The sequence below is a fragment of the Anolis carolinensis genome, chromosome 2 (genome assembly GCF_035594765.1).
Source record: "Anolis carolinensis isolate JA03-04 chromosome 2, rAnoCar3.1.pri, whole genome shotgun sequence".
Classification (NCBI taxonomy): Eukaryota; Metazoa; Chordata; class Lepidosauria; order Squamata; family Dactyloidae; genus Anolis; species Anolis carolinensis.
This window is the reverse complement of record NC_085842.1, coordinates 74,177,707-74,197,125: the sequence shown is the minus strand read 5'-3', so window position 1 is coordinate 74,197,125 and position 19,419 is coordinate 74,177,707. Positions and strand designations below refer to the sequence as shown.

The following is a 19,419-nucleotide window of genomic DNA, read 5'->3' as shown; positions in this document are numbered from 1 at the left end:
TAGCTTTCACAGAGCTTGGGGTTTGAAACAGGGATTGCAAGAGAATTACCCAACAAAGATGATCGTAGAAAGGACTGAAAGTTGTTGGAGCTCTTGTTTGCCTTTCCAAAGCTTCACACAAAACTAAAAAACATAAGGAAATGCCAGGGAACAAAATGCATTACAATATGTGTGAAGGAAAGGAGATGGGTGTATGTTGAAAGAGGGTCTTAGGAGGAAGAGCTAGTGATTGATCTATCTATTACAGTGCTTGAATTCCTATCCAATATCTTCTTGGATGATTTCCACTTGCTTGTGAGAACCTGGAGATGTTCATTCATTCAAAATACTTTAATTTATTCTTTTGTTCTGTTACACCTAAGTGCAAAAGGGAGTATATGATATCCAAAAAAGGGCAAGTAAAATACACATAACTGTGTTGGTGCCTATTTAATCAAGCAGGAAGGGAAAAGTGGGAAAAAGGGTCTACTCTGACCCATGAATAAAGGATGGTGCAAGAATGACAACAGTTGTGACAATGAAGCAGGAAAGATAAGACAAGAAAAGCAGAAAGGCATAAACCCTGATAAAGCTTATTATTATTAAAGCCACCCCAAGTCCCTTTGGGAAGAGGGAGCAGGATATTAATAAAGATTATTATTATTATCATCATCATCATCATCATCATTATCATTATTATATCATTATAGGTCTCTAAGAAATGCACCATCCATTCAGTTGATTCAAGAGAACTTCATAAGAAAAGCTAGACTAGCCGTGTTGAAAATCAAACGAATTACTACAAACCACATTCTTAGAAAAGATGGCTAGGATGGTGTTCAGACTCATATGACATCAGAGTCCACCACAGCATGTTAATGAGAACATCATTATCATCCTAAAAATACTTGAAGTTCTTATTGAATCTTATTCTTTTACCGAGAAAATGATCAGAGCAGAAATATTTGCTGGAGTGTACATCTTAGGGCTGGAAGCTGCTTTAGGAATTATCTTCTGTTGCTGATTCACGAAATATGCATTTCTCACTAAACTCCCATCTCCCTATCTCCTGATTCAGTAAAATAGTGTTCCTTCTATAATAGGCAGTTTGTATATGATAAAAACTAACAAAAACCCTAGCTCAGACCTGTTTATCTCCAACTGCTCCAGTGGTACCGTCTTCGAAATCCTGCAGAAGCCCCTGTGAATATAGTTGACAAGTGTGCTTGTATCTTACTGATTTACATTTTGTTTTGTTCTCTTTTAGATCGCCCTGGATTACTCAATGTGAAGCCCATTGAAGATATTCAAGACAATTTGCTGCAAGCTTTGGAACTCCAGTTAAAGCTGAATCACCCTGAGTCATCACAGCTGTTTGCAAAATTGTTGCAGAAAATGACAGATCTCCGACAGATTGTCACAGAGCATGTGCAGCTGTTGCAGATTATAAAGAAAACGGAGACAGATATGAGCCTTCACCCACTCCTACAAGAAATTTATAAGGACTTGTATTAAGAGCCATAGAATTTCTAATCCACTGACATAATGTACGTTCTTCAAATTGCACTATTTCTTTAAAAGAGAAAATATTACATGCCAAAGAAATTACTGTGAAAAAAACATTTACAAAGACAGAGCTTTACTATTATAGATCTATTTTATGCCTATTGTTTATAAAGACACATTTACCATTTGCTTTTAATATTAAAATATCTATATCAACAAACTGTTGGCAGTTTTCCAGATTCTTTTTTTTCTTTCTGCTTGTTCTGTCTGGTGAAAATTATCACTGAAGTTGCTAAGCTGTGCAGTTAAAAATTCAGCTTCACAATAAAAAACCCTTTTTCTGACAAGATTTTTGAATATTTTAGTAGTGATGTCCTAAACCACTACTAATCTTTAGCACCAGTTAAAGGTTACTGCATCGTCCCAGGAATCACCTATTAGCTACATGAGCTTTGATTTCTTTTTTCATCCATTTTTTTAAAATTCATATGAAGAAACACATTGAAAAGACCCAGAATCAGTATGTTGGTGTAATTTTGGTGTTGGAATAGGACTTGGAATAGACACAGAAACTCGCTGCACAATCCTGGACAAATCATACGTCCTCTGAGAGGAAAACAGTGCCAAATCCCACCTAAATAAAAATCTAACCAAGAAAATGGTAGGGCTGGATAGGTCACCGTAGGTCAGAGTTGATTTGAAGACACACAATATGAACAGACTACAACTCTAGTAATGCCAAACAGACTTTGACATTAGCTGGTTTTGAAGGTCAGCCTATTGAAATGTAGTCAGGATGCCTCTTCCTACTGTCAATACAATTATTATTTTATTTTAATGCAATATGGACAACAATATATGAACATATATTCCCGGGAGCGGAATGAGCACCTACTGTTAGCCCCAGCTCTTGCCAACCTAGCAGTTCGAAAACATGCAAATGTGAGTAGATCAATAGGTACCGCTCCGGCAGGAAGGTAACAGCGCTCCATGCAGTCATGCCAGCCACATGACCTTGGAGGTGTCCATGGACAACGCTGGCTCTTCGGCCTAGAAATGGAGATGAGCACCAACCCCCAGAGTCGGTCACAACTGGACTTAACGTCAGGGGAAACCTTTACCTTTATATGAACATAAGCATCCTTTCTCTGTATGCATTAGTACTTTGTCTTCATATATATATTGTTGCTCATATATGTTGTTATGCACTAATTCCAACACAAGTTCAGTTGGCCTGCTTTGATAAATGTCTTTCCTCTTGTGGAAATAAGCATGAGACCAGAACATTGAATATATTTCTCAAATTGCCCCCAAGATTGAAAACATTGTGTGTGGTGGTAGCAGCATGGATGAGCCTTTTGATCTTGGCAAAATTGGCAGTGGGATCTCTTCATGTGAGTGCCCTCAAGCAAACCGAATGTTGCAAAGCAGCGGGGATTTTTATGAAGGCAGATTGTGCATGTTTCTGACTACTTTATTCAGGCCAGACACATAGTATTTACCGAGTGGCAAGTTGGGGCAAGTGTACCATCTGGGATTCTGAGAGAGGGAAATTGTTGTGTGCTGGGAAAAGGTGGTGACATTTATTACCTCCTGAACTGGAGAGCCCTTTTTTCATGATGTTCAAAGAGATTACGCCCACTTTCAGCTCAGAAACGCATTTGCCCTTTTGGTTTATGAGAGAGAATTTGATGGGGAACTTGAGAAACTGATCTAAACTTGAAGTACAAGAAGTATAGCCCACTTCTTCCCATAAACTGTGTAAGAAGTGGCTTGAGAAACCTTACAAATGAACGGTTTATTTAGAAAGGAGTATTTTAGGAGTTGTAGATGCATTTCAGTGGTAGTCATCATGCAATTGGATGTTGGATTACAACTCCTGGCATTCCTCTCCATTGGGCATCCTGACTCTGATTTATTGGAAATTACAATCCAACAAAATCTGGAGAGCTACATAATTCCCATCCCAAACACAGATCAACACCATGAGCTGAACACTGTTCTGGAGAGCTCCAGTTGTTTTATGAGTTCTAGGTAGCATACCAAGGAAAGTAAAACAAAATTCCCTAAAGGCTTTATGAAGAAATAAACTGTTGTTGCTGTTGTTGTTTTTGTTTATTTCTATTCCACCTTTCTTTCAATAATGGGACTCAAGGCAATTAACAGTATATTAAAATAATACAAGCTAAAAACAATATATAATCACAACAAAATTGTAAATATAAGATTAAAAAGAATTTAAAAATTAAAACATCAAACATTAAAAGTATTTAAATCTGCCAAAACAAATCCCCACATATAAACCATTTAAACATCTTCAATACAGACTCAACAGCCCAACCTTCAGCAATTTGTAAAGGCCTGGAAGAACAAAAATGTTTTTACCTACCAACCAAAAGGAGAGCCATCCTGAATCTGAATCTCACAAGTCTAACTTTGCTTAGAAAGGGACTGACATCTAGTGGCTGAAGATGGTAACACAAGCTACAGTCTGATTTTAACTAAATAAAATTAATACTTGTTATCTGGTAAAAAGCAAAAATAATTCTGAGATATACACCACTAGCTTCACATTACATGCCCACATCAAGTTTCATTGGTTTAGATTTCATAATTTTAAACAGGATGGGCAACATGGAGTTTGCCTTCCACCATTTTTACTAATATTTGATATCTTTAATATACAGTAGAGTCTCATTTATCCAACATAAACGAGCTGGAAGAACACTGGATAAGTGAAAATGTTGGATAATAAGGAGGGATTAAGGAAAAAACTTAAACATCAAATTATGTTATGATTTTACAAATTAAGCACCAAAGCATCATGCTTTACAACAAATGGATAGAAAAAACAGTTCAATACACGATAATGTTATGTAATAATTACTGTATTTATGAATTTAGCACCAAAATTTCGCAATTTATTGAAAAATTGACTTCAAAAACATTGACTACTAAAAGGCAAACTGTGTTGGATAATACAGAACCTTGGATAAGTGGAGCTTGGATAAGCAAGACTCTACTGTACTCTCAAATTGAAATATTGTGTCTTTTGTAGGAAGTCTATACTTTTTGTGCATTCTCTTATTTCTTGGACTACAGTTCCCAGAAGGCTTAGCCCAATGGTGAAGAATCCTGAGGATGCAACTAAACTTCTGGAGGGCATCATTTTGTCCATTGCAAATCACAAAGTTCTCTCTTTTTAATATTATAGATTTTGGAAAGTAAATGACAACTTTGCATGTTTCAGATTGAATTTAACTAGTGCTAAGAATTGAGTACAGTATAGATTTTGTATAAAGAAGAATTTCTGTATCATACTATGAAGGAAAATGTATTGAAGTTGTTTGATTTTTAAAGACATTTGCCTTCTAATTGCTTTAGTATTAATGGAAATGTTTGAGAAACTAGCCATTTATTCTGAAAACTTTAAGCATAAATATGCATAACTTTTTAGCTATACAGCTACATTTCAGACATATCAGTGTTTGAAAAGAGGAAACAAAAATTTCACAGCTGACTTTTGGCGTGTGTTTCAAGAGACCATATAACCACAACAAGGAACTGATGACAGTTTCTAAAACTACTGTTTTCTCATGTGAAATATTATCATAATTTGGATTGGAGTTTAAATATATACTGTTTCTATGGGATTTTATTTATTAAAAAGGTTGTTCTTTTCAGATTCTACATAGGTCATGTTATTTTCAGAACCTCAGGGCTTTGGGGGAAACGTTCCAAGTCATAAATCAGTGGCTGCTTTTTGATCATGAGAGCAAACAAAAGCATTTTATAACATGCAATTAACTGGCATGCATATGTGTGCATGTATGCAAATCTTTTCTTTTTTAAGAAATCTTACCATGCTGTGGCAGTACAAAAAATGTTTACTTTTTCTTATTAAACTATAGCTTTGTTTTTCCAAAGGAATAGCTATGTCACGAAGCTGACAGGCTGGTGTTCTGAAATGTGTAATGAGCACATACACATACCCTTCTCTGTCTTCTAGAAAAGAAGTCCTGATAAATTACATGTCCATGCTACTCACTCTTTTGAGCATATCCCCATACAACAAGTAATTACATCCGTTTACTTTCTAGTTTCTTCACGGGTGTTAACACAGGAATTCCAAAATCTGAAATACTATACTACAAAATTGGCTGGCTGACATAGTAACACCCTTGTTTCTGATGGTTTTGTTTACATAAACATTGTTTCATGCATAAAATTACTAAAATAACGGCAATTCCATTCAGCCATTCCATCAAGGGGAAGAGGGTTCTCATGGAGGTGGCTCCATCAAGGTGATATGGGGGAGGAGAAAGAACGGTCACTATCGACCCAGGGAGAAGTGCAACAGAGTTTTTGCAACCCTGGAGAGGATTAGGTGTGGTAGTCTACAGGACAGACCCCCCAACCTTAAGGTCCTGCTTTTGAACGCCAGATCCGTCAACGGTAAAACAGCTGTCATCCAGGACTTGATCCTGGATGAGGGGGCGGATCTGGCATGCATCACTGAGATGTGGCTGGATGAGCTGGGAGGGGTGAATCTCACCCAGCTGTGTCCTCCGGGTTTTGGGGTGCATCAACAGGCCAGGGTTGGGGGGCGGGGAGGAGGAGTTGCGGTGATCTTTCGGCAGTCCATCGCCCTGATCAGATGCACCGTTCCACAATCTTCAAGGTTCGAGTGTGTTTTCCTGAAGGTGGGAGCCCGAGACAGCATGGGGATTCTGTTGGTGTACCGTCCACCCCGCGACCCAGCAGTCTCTCTGTCCGAGCTAGCAGAAGTGGTCTCCAATGTGGCTCTTGTCTCCCAACAACTTATAGTTTTGGGGGACTTTAACATTCATGCCGAGACCACATTGACAGGTGCAGCTCAGGATTTTATGGTCGCCATGACGACCATGGGGCTGTCTCAAGTTATATCTGGGCCCACACATCAGGCGGGACACACCTTGGACCTTGTTTTTATTGTGGACGGTGGGACAGTCAGAGTGGAAGAGCAAAACATTCTTCCATTGTCATGGTCTGACCATCATCTGATCTGTTTAAGTTTCACCGTGGCCTCTAACCTCCGCAGGGGTGGTGGACCCACTAAGATGGTCCGCCCTAGGAGGCTGATGGATCCGGATGGACTTCTGAGGTTTCTTGGGGATCTTCCTGTTCTGCAGACTGGCAATCCTGTCGATGTTCTGGCTGATCACTACAATAGTGAGCTGACAAGGGCATTGGACACGATCGCTCCCGAACGTCCTCTCTCACTGTGCAGAGTCGAGTCGACTCCTTGGTTCACTGAGGAGCTGGCTGTGATGAAGCGTGCGAGGAGGGGACTAGAGTGCACCTGGAGGAAATCTCGGGATGTGTCCGACCAAGCACGGGCTAAAGCCGCTATTAAGGCTTACTCCGTGGCTTTGCGAGCAACCAGGAAAGCTTTCACGGCTGCCCGCATAGCGTCTGCGGCCAACAGGCCATTGGAGTTGTTCTGAGTTGTTGGGGAGCTCCTGCGGCCCCCTGAGACCCAGGGGCTTCTCGATGACTTGGCAACTCGGTGCAGCGATTTCGCGCACCATTTTGCAGGCAAAGTTGCTCAGATACGCCGTGAGTTAGACTCCAGCTTAACTGTAGTTCCAGCGGAGGTAACCGAGGTACCTGTCTGTCCGATTTTGTGGGATTCTTTCCGGCCTGTTCTTCCTGATGACGTGGAGGGGATTCTTGGGTCTGTGAGGGCGACCACTTGTGCTCTGGATCCTTGTCCCTCTTGGCTGGTTAAGCAGGCCAGAGGGCTTGTTGGATTGGTTTGTGGCTATAATAAATGCCTCCCTGGGTCAGGGGTCAGTTCCATCCTGCTTCAAGCAGGCAGTAGTAAAACCGCTACTAAAAAAGACCTCGTTAAACCCATCTGTATGTAACAACTACAGACCAATTTCCAACCTCCCGTTTTTGGGCAAGGTTCTGGAGCGGGTGGTTGCCACGCAGCTCCAGGAGTTCCTCGATGACACTGATTTTCTGGACCGCTCGCAGTCTGGCTTCAGGCCTGGGCACAGCACCAAGACGGCTTTGGTCGCCTTGGTGGATGACCTCCGCAGGGAACTGGACAGGGGGAGTGTGACCCTGCTGGTTCTCCTGGACATCTCAGCGGCTTTCGATACCATCGACCATGGTATCCTTCTGGGGAGGCTCTCCGGGATGGGACTCGGTGGCACGGTTCTGCAGTGGCTCCAGTCCTTCCTGGAGGGCTGTTCCCAGATGGTGAAGCTGGGGGACACCTGCTCGGACCCCTGGCTGTTGACCTGTGGGGTCCCGCAAGGGTCTATTCTATCCCCCATGCTTTTTAACATCTACATGAAACCGCTGGGAGAGGTCATCCGGAGTTTTGGAGGGTGTTGCCATCTCTACGCAGATGACACGCAAATCCACTACTCATTTCCATCTAACTCCAAGGAAGCCCCTTGGATGCTGAACCAGTGCCTGGCCGCTGTGGCGGACTGGATGAGGAGGAACAAGCTGAGGATCAATCCTGACAAGACAGAGGCCCTCCTGGTCAGTCGCTCGTCGGATCGGGGTATTGGGTGGCAACCTGTGCTGGACGGGGTTACACTCCCCCTGAAATCACAGGTCCGCAGTTTGGGGGTCCTCCTGGATTCAGCGTTGACGCTTGAGGCTCAGGTGTCGGCGGTGGCCGGGAGGGCCTTCACACAACTCAAGCTTGTGCGCCAACTGCGACCATACCTCGTGAAGTCTGACTTGACCACGGTGGTGCATGCCTTAGTTACCTCTAGACTGGACTACTGTAATGCGCTCTACGTGGGGCTTCCCTTGAAGACGGCCCGGAAGTTACAATTGGTCCAACGCTCAGCCGCCAGACTAATAACGGGGGCGAGTTACAGGGAAAGATCTACTCCCCTGTTTAAGGAGCTCCACTGGCTGCCATTCATCTTCCGGTCCCAATTCAAGGTGCAGACCATCATTTATAAAGCCCTAAACGGTTTGGGACCCGCCTACCTTCGTGACCGTATCTCCTACCATAAACCTGCCCGATCTCTCCGATCATCAGGGGAGGCCCTCCTGTCGCCACTACCTATATCTCAGGCCCACCTTGTAGGAACAAGGGAGAGGGCCTTTTCTGCTGTGGCCCCTCGCTTGTGGAACTCGCTGCCCATTGAAATCAGGCAAGCCCCCACCCTTTTAGCCTTCAGGAAAGATTTAAAAACATGGCTCTTCCGGTGTGCTTTCGGAGAGTAAATGTTCTTTGCTACTCCCCCCAATATTTATCCTCTAGACTGGTTCACTATCTGATGTCCCTGTCCCTCGAGGTTTTTATTCTGATCCCTTTCTCACCCAGAGTTTTTAATTTTTAATCTAGTTTTTAAATGTAGTGTTCATGCGGCCCGCCCTTGTTATATTGCTGTTTTGATCTTATGTTGTACTGTTTATTTTATGTGTTGTATTATTTAATTGCATTATGATATGGTTATATTGTATTGTCCTGGGCATGGCCCCATGTAAGCCGCCCCGAGTCCCCATTGGAGAGATGGTGGCGGGGTATAAAAAAAGTTTTATTATTATTATTATTAAAATATAAAATTATCTCCAGGATATGTGTATAAGGAAACAAATGTCATGTTTAGACTTGGGTGCCATCTCCAAGATATCTCACCATGTACTCATATGCAAATACAGGTATTTCAAAGTCCAGCTTAAAAACTAAAGCATTTCTGGTCCCACACATTTTGGATAAGGGATACTCCACCTGTATTAGCAGGCCACAATCTTGCACATACTATTGTCAGAATGAAAGGCCTACTAATGTACCTATGCTGAATATCAGACTCAGGGCGCTACCAGACTGGGCTTGACCCCACAACAAGGTGGGTTTAAGAAATCCACTTCATCCTAGGTTTAAGTCCCTTGCCAAAAACCTGAGCGCCCCCCCCCCAGGGGGGAGGATATGCCTCCAGTAAAAGTCCAACAGGGCCCACATTTTGGGCCCTGTCTGAAAGGAACATTCAGAGATGGGTTGAGAGTTTTTGGCATTCCTCTGAACCAATCAATTGCCCCCGTGACTTGTGGGGTGGAGACAGGGCTATCCCACAGAGAGCTGAATGTGTACACGTGCCTGCATAGACATATATTCGCTTCATTGCACAAACTTTGCAATGTTCATCGGCTCACACAGTTTATATTTGGATGAATGTAAAGACCAGTGATATCTGGGTCTTTGTGATGCCTCAGGCACCTTTGGCCCCTGACCCTGTGACTATTGCTGACCAGGATGAAGAAGACTTTGGTTTTCTTCCAAGTCAGCAAGATTCAACTCCTTTCCAGATGCCTTCTATTGACATTGCTGAGCCAGCACCAATTAAGGATGCCCTTGAAACAGTGCCGGCTCTCCCAGATTCTCCGGATGCGTTAGCGTTTGATCGCAGGGCCTTTTTGAAAACAGAAAGATCGCAGAGACAAAGCTTGAGGAGAAGCGCCAGATTAGCAGAACATGGTGACTATAGCTAAGCCTAGTTCTCTTGGGAAGAATTAGGGAGTCAGGCACCTGGCGCTGTGACTATGGCAAGCTCAGTTCTCTTGGGAAGAATTGGGGAGTCAGGCACCTGGTTTGGGGGATCTTATGAACTGCAATAAAAATATTGCGCTGGGAACCTTCCTTTGCGGTGTCAACTTTACTTCTACTGAGAAGCATCATCGTCTCTAGCTCTTGAAATCCAAGCGGCCTGAAGGTGCGCTTACTCTTGAGTAGACCGGGCGCCGGTCTACCTCCTTGCCCAAGTTTGGACTGCGTTTCAGCTCCTGCACATCCAGTTCGTGCCTTGCCCTGAAATCCTGCTTTTGGACATTTACTCCAGAGAACTCTTCTTTGCCATGTTGCTCCTTTTCCCGACTCAATACTCAAGCCAAGTTTGAGTGTGTTTCGGTTTCGGGACTTTGGACTTTAATATCGGACATAAAACTTTCACTTATTGGACTAATTTTGATATTTCCTGAAAGGTCAATTGCTTATTCAACTTTGCTGCTTATTTCCTTTTGGAACTTTATTTGCTTTAATAAAGATATTATATGGTTATTGGCCTCTGTGTTGGTTTTCAGTGCTCTCGCTGCCTAGGGGTGTAACAGTTTTGGAGTTTTGTCTCTAATCTGCAATGGCCTGGGGGCCACCTCTTATTGTCCCTGATGTAGACAATGACCATCTGCACCTTGTATGCCAGATGTTTGCACTCCACCTTGTGTAATGTTCTCTGTGTGCCTTCCATCTTCCAAGTAGCCCTTCCCAATAGATTCAGGCAAAAGCAAACTGCTGTCACCTCTCCTTGTGTGTTCATCCTCATTAATAAATTTTGCCGTCATGATCATGCTGTAATGCTACATGTCCCAGTTTTCATCTATGAAATATTTTAGAGTTGACCAATGTAAGGTTTATTTACACATAGATGCAAAAAAAAAAATTAAAGATAACACTAATAATGCTCAAACAGATTCCTCTTCCTATAGTATATGATACCATAGGATCTCATATTGGTACTAAAATCAGCTCTTCTTCGGTTAAGATTAACTTCTAATATAGATTGATTGCCTGCTATGTACATCCACACCTCTTTACTGTGGGGCAGCTACAGAGATTTCTCATTTAATTACAGTAGAGTCTCACTTATCCAACATAAGCAGGCCGGCAGAATATTGGATAAGCAAATATGTTAGATAATGAGGAGGCATTAAGAAAAAGCCTATTAAACATCAAATTAGGTTATGATTTTACAAATTAAGCACCAAAACATCATGTTTTACAACAAATTTGACAGAAAAAGTAGTTCAATACGCAGTAATGCTATGTAGTAATTACTATATTTACAAATTTAGCACCAAAATATCATGATGTATTGAAAACATTTGACTACAAAAATGTGTTGGATAATCCAGAATGTTTGATAAGCGAGTGTTGGATAAGTGAGACTCTACTGTAATTTTAATTAATTTTATGGTAGTCCTTATGGCCCCTAGGTCATCTATGACCTTTTTCAGCAGTCCTAATTCAACTCTGTCACTAGTGTGTTAGCAGGCATCAATTCTCCTTTAAGAGGAATTGCCTCAACTCACTCACACTGATGATTTTACTTATATCTCAAATGCAAACATTATAGTCTTGGCACAAATCCTGAATGTCTTTCTAATCAGAGTCATTTTGCTTGAAAGGTTATTTAGATTCACCCCAACATATAATACTTTTCTTAAAAGAACTTTGTGGTCTGCCTCAAAAAGGTATGGACCAAAATACCGTAACACAAAATAAAACCCACAACTTCAAATAAGCATTTTTCACATGACTGGCTCACTCCGTCATCACTGGTAGTATATTGTCTGCACTAGCTACACACAATTAATTTAATTCAAATGAACTATTTTAATTAAAATAAACCTATCCAGCCTTAAGCCATAACAAAATTGTTACAAAAGCTGCTAACAAATCCAATAAAATTGAGTAGAGTCATAATCACATAACACAAGGTGTATGTGACAGACGTACACCCACATCCCTGTAAATATTAAAACCTGTAACTTTTCTTTTTATAGCAGGGAGGAGTTCTGCCTCCAGTGAAAGTCTTTTGGAAAACCTTTTGTGGATTCATTTTTTTCCCAGCGCTTCTGGAAAGACAATTTAGTGTAGCCAGCCATGAGAAGTAGCCTAGTTTTCTGCTTCTAACACGTTGGTCATAGTCTTCCAGGCTATAGAGAAAATCAAATAGCATAACAACAGCCTATGCATTACAAACTTGGCAGCTACCCCTGCACAGATGTTTAAGGGGTCAAACAAAGTAAGAAAGAGGGAAGACTAAAATGAATCATATGAGTATCTGTTATCTTGAAAGGTCTTGTCTTACAGTTTTCTCTCTGTGGATTAGCCTACATCAATGTGGTCCAACCTTTAGTTACCCGAGGGCCAAATGTTAGTATAGGAATGTGAGGGCCAGAGACATTCTAGAAAGAAAATGTTTCTTAAAAATTTAAACCACTAAGAAGGGTAAACTTTTTTTTTCCAAATGTTAAATTAAAATATTTTTCCAGTAAGAAGGGCAAGGGCCAACAAAAATGAATTGGTGAGCCACATGCAGCTTGCAGGCTGTGGGTTGGACCACACTGGTCTACATGAACTAAAAATATTCATACTCACCTCATAGATGCTCTGATTCTGAAATATGACTTCTAGAATGCCTTTCTTATAAAGCATTTCTTTGGGCTTTAACCTGGTTAAAAAAAACCCTTGACTTTTATCCTGCAGTTTGATAGAAAATCCAGCTTTTTTACTCGTAAGACATGACCAGCACTCCAGGCAGTATCACTTCACTATGGAGTTGAGAGCAGAAGTTAATGATGGGCAGAACTGGTTGGTGGGATATGATGATTCCTGTCAGGAAGTGGGTCGTTCCTGGGATGAACTTTTTAAAAGAAGGTCCATGTGTATGGATCCCTGAATAGCAGCCTATAAGCATTTATACACCTACTTCACAGAAAATAAATTTCCATTAGAAGGGATATAAAAGGCTGTGCTGCTCATGGCCATGTGGCCAAAAATAATGCAAAGGAGTGGAAATGTGGACTGCTATGAACAATGAGGTGAGTTTGCTGGGGGAAATGTAATTGTAGAAGCATAATGTATGTAAGTTCATGAATTTAACTTCCAGCTTTCTGGCCATGTCGTGCACAACAATACAACAGGGCAAAAATCTTGATGCTGGTGTAGCGGTCCATTGTGACAGTAGTTTCAGCTTTCCACACTCACAAGGGAAGAGTGGAGGCAGCCAATAGCAAGAGGAGATGGCTTCCCATGCTAATAACTGGTGTAACTTGGCAAAAAGGGGTTCACTCATACCTGGACCAGAGTATGGTGGGTCCTCCCAGTTAGCAGCTTTGAGGTATTGTTTGTTATTGAATTGGTTATGGTTATGACAGTGTGATGGTGCAATGGGATGTAGTGATGACTGTTTGGTTAATTTTCCTAAGAAAATGTATAAATATCTACCTCTGTCACGCTGGCTTTGTACTAGTTATGAAAAATATCCTCTATTTTCTTGCTTCTGTGCAGAGAGAAATAAAAGAGAGTCAAATCTCCACTCTGGTGTGTTTTACACTGGGCTTAGCACATCCAACAAAAGGTGATTTTTTATATCAACATGAAGAGCTGCTCAAATTATTTTCAGCCCCTTCTGATAAATTAAGTTGTCTGTCTTTGAGCACTATACACCTCAAATGGCGTTGCTGTTTGCTCAGAGAGCAAAACCTCACAGGCCAACTCTCTGCAGTGAGATTGGTCCAAGAGAAAACATAAAGATTGCCTGAATTCAATGGAAATTTAAATTGTTGCTATCCACCCAAAAACCTCAACTGGAGTTGGCATAGATGTAGAAATAAATCAGATATCTGTGAAACGCGTCTGATCCAAGTTTTCGCTTCTGGGATTTTTTGAAGACAGGCAGAACAGCAAGTTTAGGGTTGGTGTGTTTTGTGGATCTATTCTTTCAAAAGTGTTTGAGTCCTTTAAGAGATCTTAGTGAGAACTTGGAAACATTAGTTTGAATTACTAAAGTTCCTTAATTAGCACAGACTGCGGCTATGAATGCCAAGCAATTATGAGAATTGTAAGTGGTCCAAAGCAGTAACTTTTCCAAGCTCTGAAGAAATCTTGCTTCAGTGGAAAAGGGCAATGTTTCATACCCATGTGTGTTCCTAATGAACACTGATGGCTCATTATGTTAAAGACAGTGGTGACCCAAGGGATCTTTCTGGCTCAGTGGAAACTGAAGAAAAGCGGGGTGGGGGAAGAGCAATCTGGCATTCTCCAGAGGCAGGGGAGGGAAGGGAAGCGGCTGCCCCATTGGCTCTTGCAATGGGAAGAGCCGGCAGTGCCCTGGAGTATCATGTCCTCCTTGCAGCAGCGCAGATTATTAAAGCCATTCTGTTGTGTCAGCAATATCCTCCGTTTCTTAGTGCTAAATCTCAGCTGGCCATCGCCTGCCAGAAAGAGCAAAGGAAACCTTCCAAAGAGCCTCAGCAACAAAAATATATATACGCTGCCTTAAATATAACAAATGAGGTTGCATTTTCCGGTGAAAAATGTTTCCTCAAATAAAATTAAATGAAATAAAACAAAAAAAGGTGCATGCAGCCAATGCCCCCTGTGCTGAAGGGAAAAAGGAGCAGAATATGGTGGGGAGAGTATAAAATAATCTTCAGATCAGAATAACAATGTATCTTAATTCATTGAAAAGTATCTTTAGATAGGATGACACCCGCTGGATTGTAGAAATTAGAGGTGGATCTCTTTAAGGTTGCATCTGCACTGCAGAATTCATGGTTTAACAGCACTTTAACTCCCATTGGTTCAATGCTGTGGAACGGTAGTTTTACAAAGTCTTTAGCTTTCTCTCCCAAAAGTGTGGGTGCCTCATCAAGCATTGAGACATGGCAAGTAAAAGTGGTGTCAAACTGCATTAATTCAGCTGTGCAGGTGCACCCTAAGTGTGTCTTTTCTCATCTTATGCTTTTCTTACTTCTTCCCCCAAATGATTTTGACAAATATGAGCATTTCTGCTTGTTTTTTTTAAAGGCATTTCTTTTCTTCATGATCAAGAAAGTGGGGAAGGAAGGCAGTGGAAATGTTCCTGGTTTGGTTTCCAGAATTATCCAGCTAATTAGCTAGAGCATTCTGAGAGTTCTTGTTCAGAAAATAATTCCTACACTTTGCTCTTCAGGTGGGATTCCTGCATCCTTGTTGTATGCAGTGGTCAATGGTTTATATCTGGGTCACAAGGCAATTTTAGAGACAGGGAGATATGCAGTCTTCTCTCACAGTGAAACACTCCCATCTTCTCTCCAAGCGGAGCAGCTACTGAGATTGTTTCAGCCCACTAGCAGATGCTCTGCAAGGGATTGTGTGAAGCAACTCTTTGAAGATTATGGATTGGGAGAAGGTTGGTTCAATAGGATTTCAGACCATTTTACCACAGAGAGCAGTAAGTGCAGAATATTTTATCTGGTTTCGGTGACCTATAAAATAGCTGGGAGATTTGGCAAATAGAATTTATTAGGAAGCAAGCGAGAGAGCAGAAGTCATTTTGTTTTTTCTAAGACAGGAAAGATCTTTATAGGCATTTACTAACTGGAAGACCACATCTTTGTGCTGGTACATGTAAGAAATAAGGGGTTAAAAGAACAAGCTTACAAAAGTATATTGGATGGAGAGCTTCATATCAATCCCTTCTACCTATCTGATTTCCCCAGTCCTTATCAGACCAACTTGTCTCTGGATACATCTACATTGTAGGAATAAGTCAGTTTGATACCACTTTAACTGCTATGACTCAATGCTATGGAATGTTTGGAGCTGATATATTTAGCCTTCTCTGCCAAAGAGGGCTGGTACTTTGTCAAACTCCAACTCCCAGGATTCCTTTAAAGTGGCATTAAACTGCATTAATTGTACCATGTAGATGCACTCCTTATGATGCCACATGGAACAGGGATCCTATCTCACAGAACAAGAGCATTTTTAGAACTGTGATCTCACTCAAGTCATCAGAATCAAATCATTTTTAAAAATCTGGTACATTGACCTTGAGTTGGAAAAGGTCTTTTTTACTATTTTGGATCTGACTCAGATTTGAGAGGCATGTTCAGTAACTAGTGTTCCAAATATACTTCCTCCTTCCAAAATACAAAAAAGCTTTTGAAAATCCCAGCAGTGCTGGCCTCAATTTTGGCTCATTTCTATGGGAAAGTCCACATTGTGGAAGTCAATTTCCTTTTTTTCTGATAGGCCTCAGTTGAAGCCTTCCATGTTCGGCAGCGGCAAGCATGGCTTTTTCTTCCCTTCTCTCTCCTCTCTCCCCCCTCCCTGCTTCTCTCTCTCTCTCTCTCTCTCTCTATCTATCTATCTATCTATCTATCTATCTCTATCTCTCTCTCTCTCCCCAAACTCTGAGGCCTGGATCCGCCCTCCTGGGCCTTCTCCCGGCCTCTGAGGCCTGGATCCACCCAACGGGGCCTTCTCCCGGCCTCCAGGCCCTTCTCCTTGCCTGGGAGTCTGCTTATCTGCTTATCTGGTGCTATTTTAAAGCAGAGGCTGGATGGCCATCTATTGGGAGGGTTCTAATTGTATCTCCTTGCCTGGGAGTCTGCTTATCTGCTTATCTGGTGCTTTTTTAAAGCAGAGGCTGGATGGCCATCTATTGGGTGGGTTCTAATTGTATCTCCTTGCCTGGGAGTCTCCTTATTTGCTTATCTGGTGTTTTTTTTAAGCAGAGGCTGGATGGCCATCTATTGGGAGGGTTCTAATTGTATCTCCTTGCCTGGGAGTCTGAGGAAATTTCCTTCCCTGGTGCTTTTTTAAAGCAGAGGCTGGATGGCCATCTATTGGGAGGGGTCTAATTGTATCTCCTTGCCTGGGAGTCTGCTTATCTGCTTATCTGGTGCTTTTTTAAAGCAGAGGCTGGATGGCCGTCTATTGGGAGGGTTCTAATTGTATCTCCTTGCTTGGGAATCTGGGGAAGTTTGCTTATCTCGTGTTTTTTTAAAGCAGAGGCTGGATGGCCATCTGTCGGGAGGGTTTTAATTGTATCTCCTTGCCTGGGAGTCTGCTTATCTGCTTATCTGGTGCTTTTTTAAAGCAGAGACTGGATGGTCATCTGTTAGGACAGGTCCTTTTTTCTCTCTCAAGTCTCTCCTCTTTTTTTCTTTCAAGTCATCCTGCATAAAGGTAACTATCATGTCTCCAGTGGGTTAGTGAAATGATGTCCTTTTGGATTGAAAAAATATTTTCAAGCTATTGATGGTTGAATATGTGGGTACAGAGTTGGTTCAGATAACTTCATATAGCTTTATCAAACCACTTCTTCTTCTTCTTCTTCTTTTAAAATATTTATTCAGGTTTTACATATATATGATAAAAGAAACATGGCAACGCCAAAAGACAAAAGAAAAAGAGAAAAAATAAAAAGGGGGAAAATGTAAAAATAAAATAAAATCAAAAAATAAAGTTCCCTACTTCTGGTCTGTAGGATTCAGGAAGAAAGGCAAGTGGGGTTTATTTATCTGTGGAATAATGTCCAGGGTGGGAGAAAGAGCTCTTGTCTGTTTGAGGCAAGTGTGAATGTAGCAATACAGTAGAGTCTCACTTATCCAACATAAACAGGCCGGCAGAAGCTTGGATAAGCGAATATCTTGGATAATAAGGAGGGATTAAGGAAAAGCCTATTAAAAATCAATTTAGGTTATGATTTTACAAATTAAGCACCAAAACATCATGTTATACAACAAATTTGACAGAAAAAAGTAGTTCAATACGCAGTAATGCTATGTAGTAATTACTGTATTTACGAATTTAGCACCAAAATATCACAATATATTGAAAACATTGACTACAAAAATGTGTTGGATAATCCAGAACGTTGGATAAGTGAGACTCTGCTATACTTTTATTTTTGAGCTATTGGTTTTTTGGGGGGGTGGCAAAATTCGGGGGGGGGGGATGGCAAAATTCGGGAGGGGGCACCAAAATTCTGTTCGCTTACACTTGAAAATTATCTAGGGCCGGCTCTGTTTCTCACTTATGCAAACATGCGAACCTGGAGTGACTTTAGGATCGGTGTGATTTGCTCACTCTTAGATGTTTGCATAACCAGTCTGGCTGCCATATTTTGAACCAGCTGGAGTTTCAAAATTTGGTTCAAGATTAGCCCAATGTAGAGTGCACTGCAAAAATCCAACTTTGGGGTTACCAGCGCTTCAGGTCCTCCAAATCTTGGAAGGGGCACAGCTGGTGATCAGTTAAAGCTGACAGTAAGCAGTCATAACCATCCCATCTACTTGGGCTGACATTTTGAGAGAGAGATCCAGGAGCACTCCCAAGCTGCCAACACAGTCTCTTGGCGGGGGGGGGGGTGTAGCTCCACCCAGAACTGACACACCTCCATCCCCAGATTAGGATCCTTGATGGCAAGCGCCTCTATTTTGTCTGGATTCAGTTTCAATATGTGTTTCCCCATCCAGCCCATTATCTCCTCCAGGCATTCATTCAGAGGAGACACACTAACCTTAGCTGTAGCTGCTTCTGAACTCATGGAGAAATATATTTGGGTGTCATCAGCTTACTTATAACACCCTACCTCATGCTTCCCAGCGATTTCATGTAAATATTAAAAAGCATTGGGGAAAGAATGGCAACTTGTGGGACACCACATAGCAACTTCTTTTTTGAGGAGCAGCTATTCCCAAACACCACCATCTGGAACCTGCCTGATAGGTATGACCAAAACCACTGCAGCACAGTGCCTCTAATACCCAGCCCCTCCAGGCATTCCAGAAGGATACCATGGTCAATGATATCGAAGGCCGCTGAAAGGTCTAGAAGCACCAACAGGGAAACAATCCCCCTGTCGGTGTTGAGATGGAGATTATCCACTAAGGCGACCATAGAGATATCAACTCTGTATTTTGCTCTGAAGCCGATTTGAAATTGAATAGGTCAAGGAGATATGTGTCATCCCAAGACTGCCTGAAGTTGGAGGGCAACTGCCTTCTCAATTACCTTGCCCAAAAAAGGGAGGTTAGAAACTGGTCTGTAGTTATTAAGGTCCAGAGGATACAGGGAGAGCTTTTTCAGCAGTGGTCTAACTACTGCTTCTTCGGGAAGATGGAAAATTCTCCGCCCTGAGAGATGCAATAATAATTTGTTGTATTTGAGATTGAATTGCATCTCTTCTCTGGATGACCAGCCAAGAGTAGCAAGGATCAAGAAAGCAAGTTGTCCACATCAACAGTACTCACCAATTGAAACTGATCCAATGTAATTCCACTCACAGAGTTTCTGGACACCTCGTTGTTGTCTTCTGCTCCAATGACAATGTCTTAGTCGGCTCTTATGCAAGAGATTTTATC

At 41.7% G+C, this 19,419-nt stretch overlaps 1 protein-coding gene and 2 long non-coding RNA genes across 6 annotated transcripts in view; 2 read left to right on the top strand and 1 right to left on the bottom strand.

Moving 5' to 3' along the window:
- pparg (peroxisome proliferator activated receptor gamma) overlaps positions 1–1,705 on the top strand; it is an 85,549-nt gene extending 83,844 nt beyond the window's left edge. For all 3 annotated transcript variants that reach the window (XM_003217673.3, XM_008105208.3, XM_062969971.1), the window contains exon 7: positions 1,247–1,705. In XM_003217673.3, the coding sequence (XP_003217721.1) occupies positions 1,247–1,494 (248 nt within the window). In that variant the 3' untranslated portion in view covers positions 1,495–1,705. The remainder of the gene's footprint in view (positions 1–1,246) is intronic.
- LOC134296069 (uncharacterized) overlaps positions 1–19,419 on the bottom strand; it is a 27,753-nt gene extending 8,334 nt beyond the window's left edge. The window contains exons 1-2 of the long non-coding RNA XR_010002639.1: positions 19,309–19,419; positions 12,659–12,731 (exon numbers count right to left, since the gene is read on the bottom strand). This is a non-coding gene — a long non-coding RNA (uncharacterized LOC134296069). The remainder of the gene's footprint in view (positions 1–12,658; positions 12,732–19,308) is intronic.
- The window catches only part of LOC134296068 (uncharacterized), a 33,113-nt gene continuing 27,034 nt past the window's right edge, over positions 13,341–19,419 (top strand). The window contains exon 1 of one of the 2 annotated variants that reach the window (XR_010002638.1): positions 13,341–13,400. This is a non-coding gene — a long non-coding RNA (uncharacterized LOC134296068). Of the gene's footprint in view, positions 13,401–15,093; positions 15,237–19,419 lie in introns of those variants that run through there. The other variant, XR_010002637.1, reaches the window with a different exon arrangement.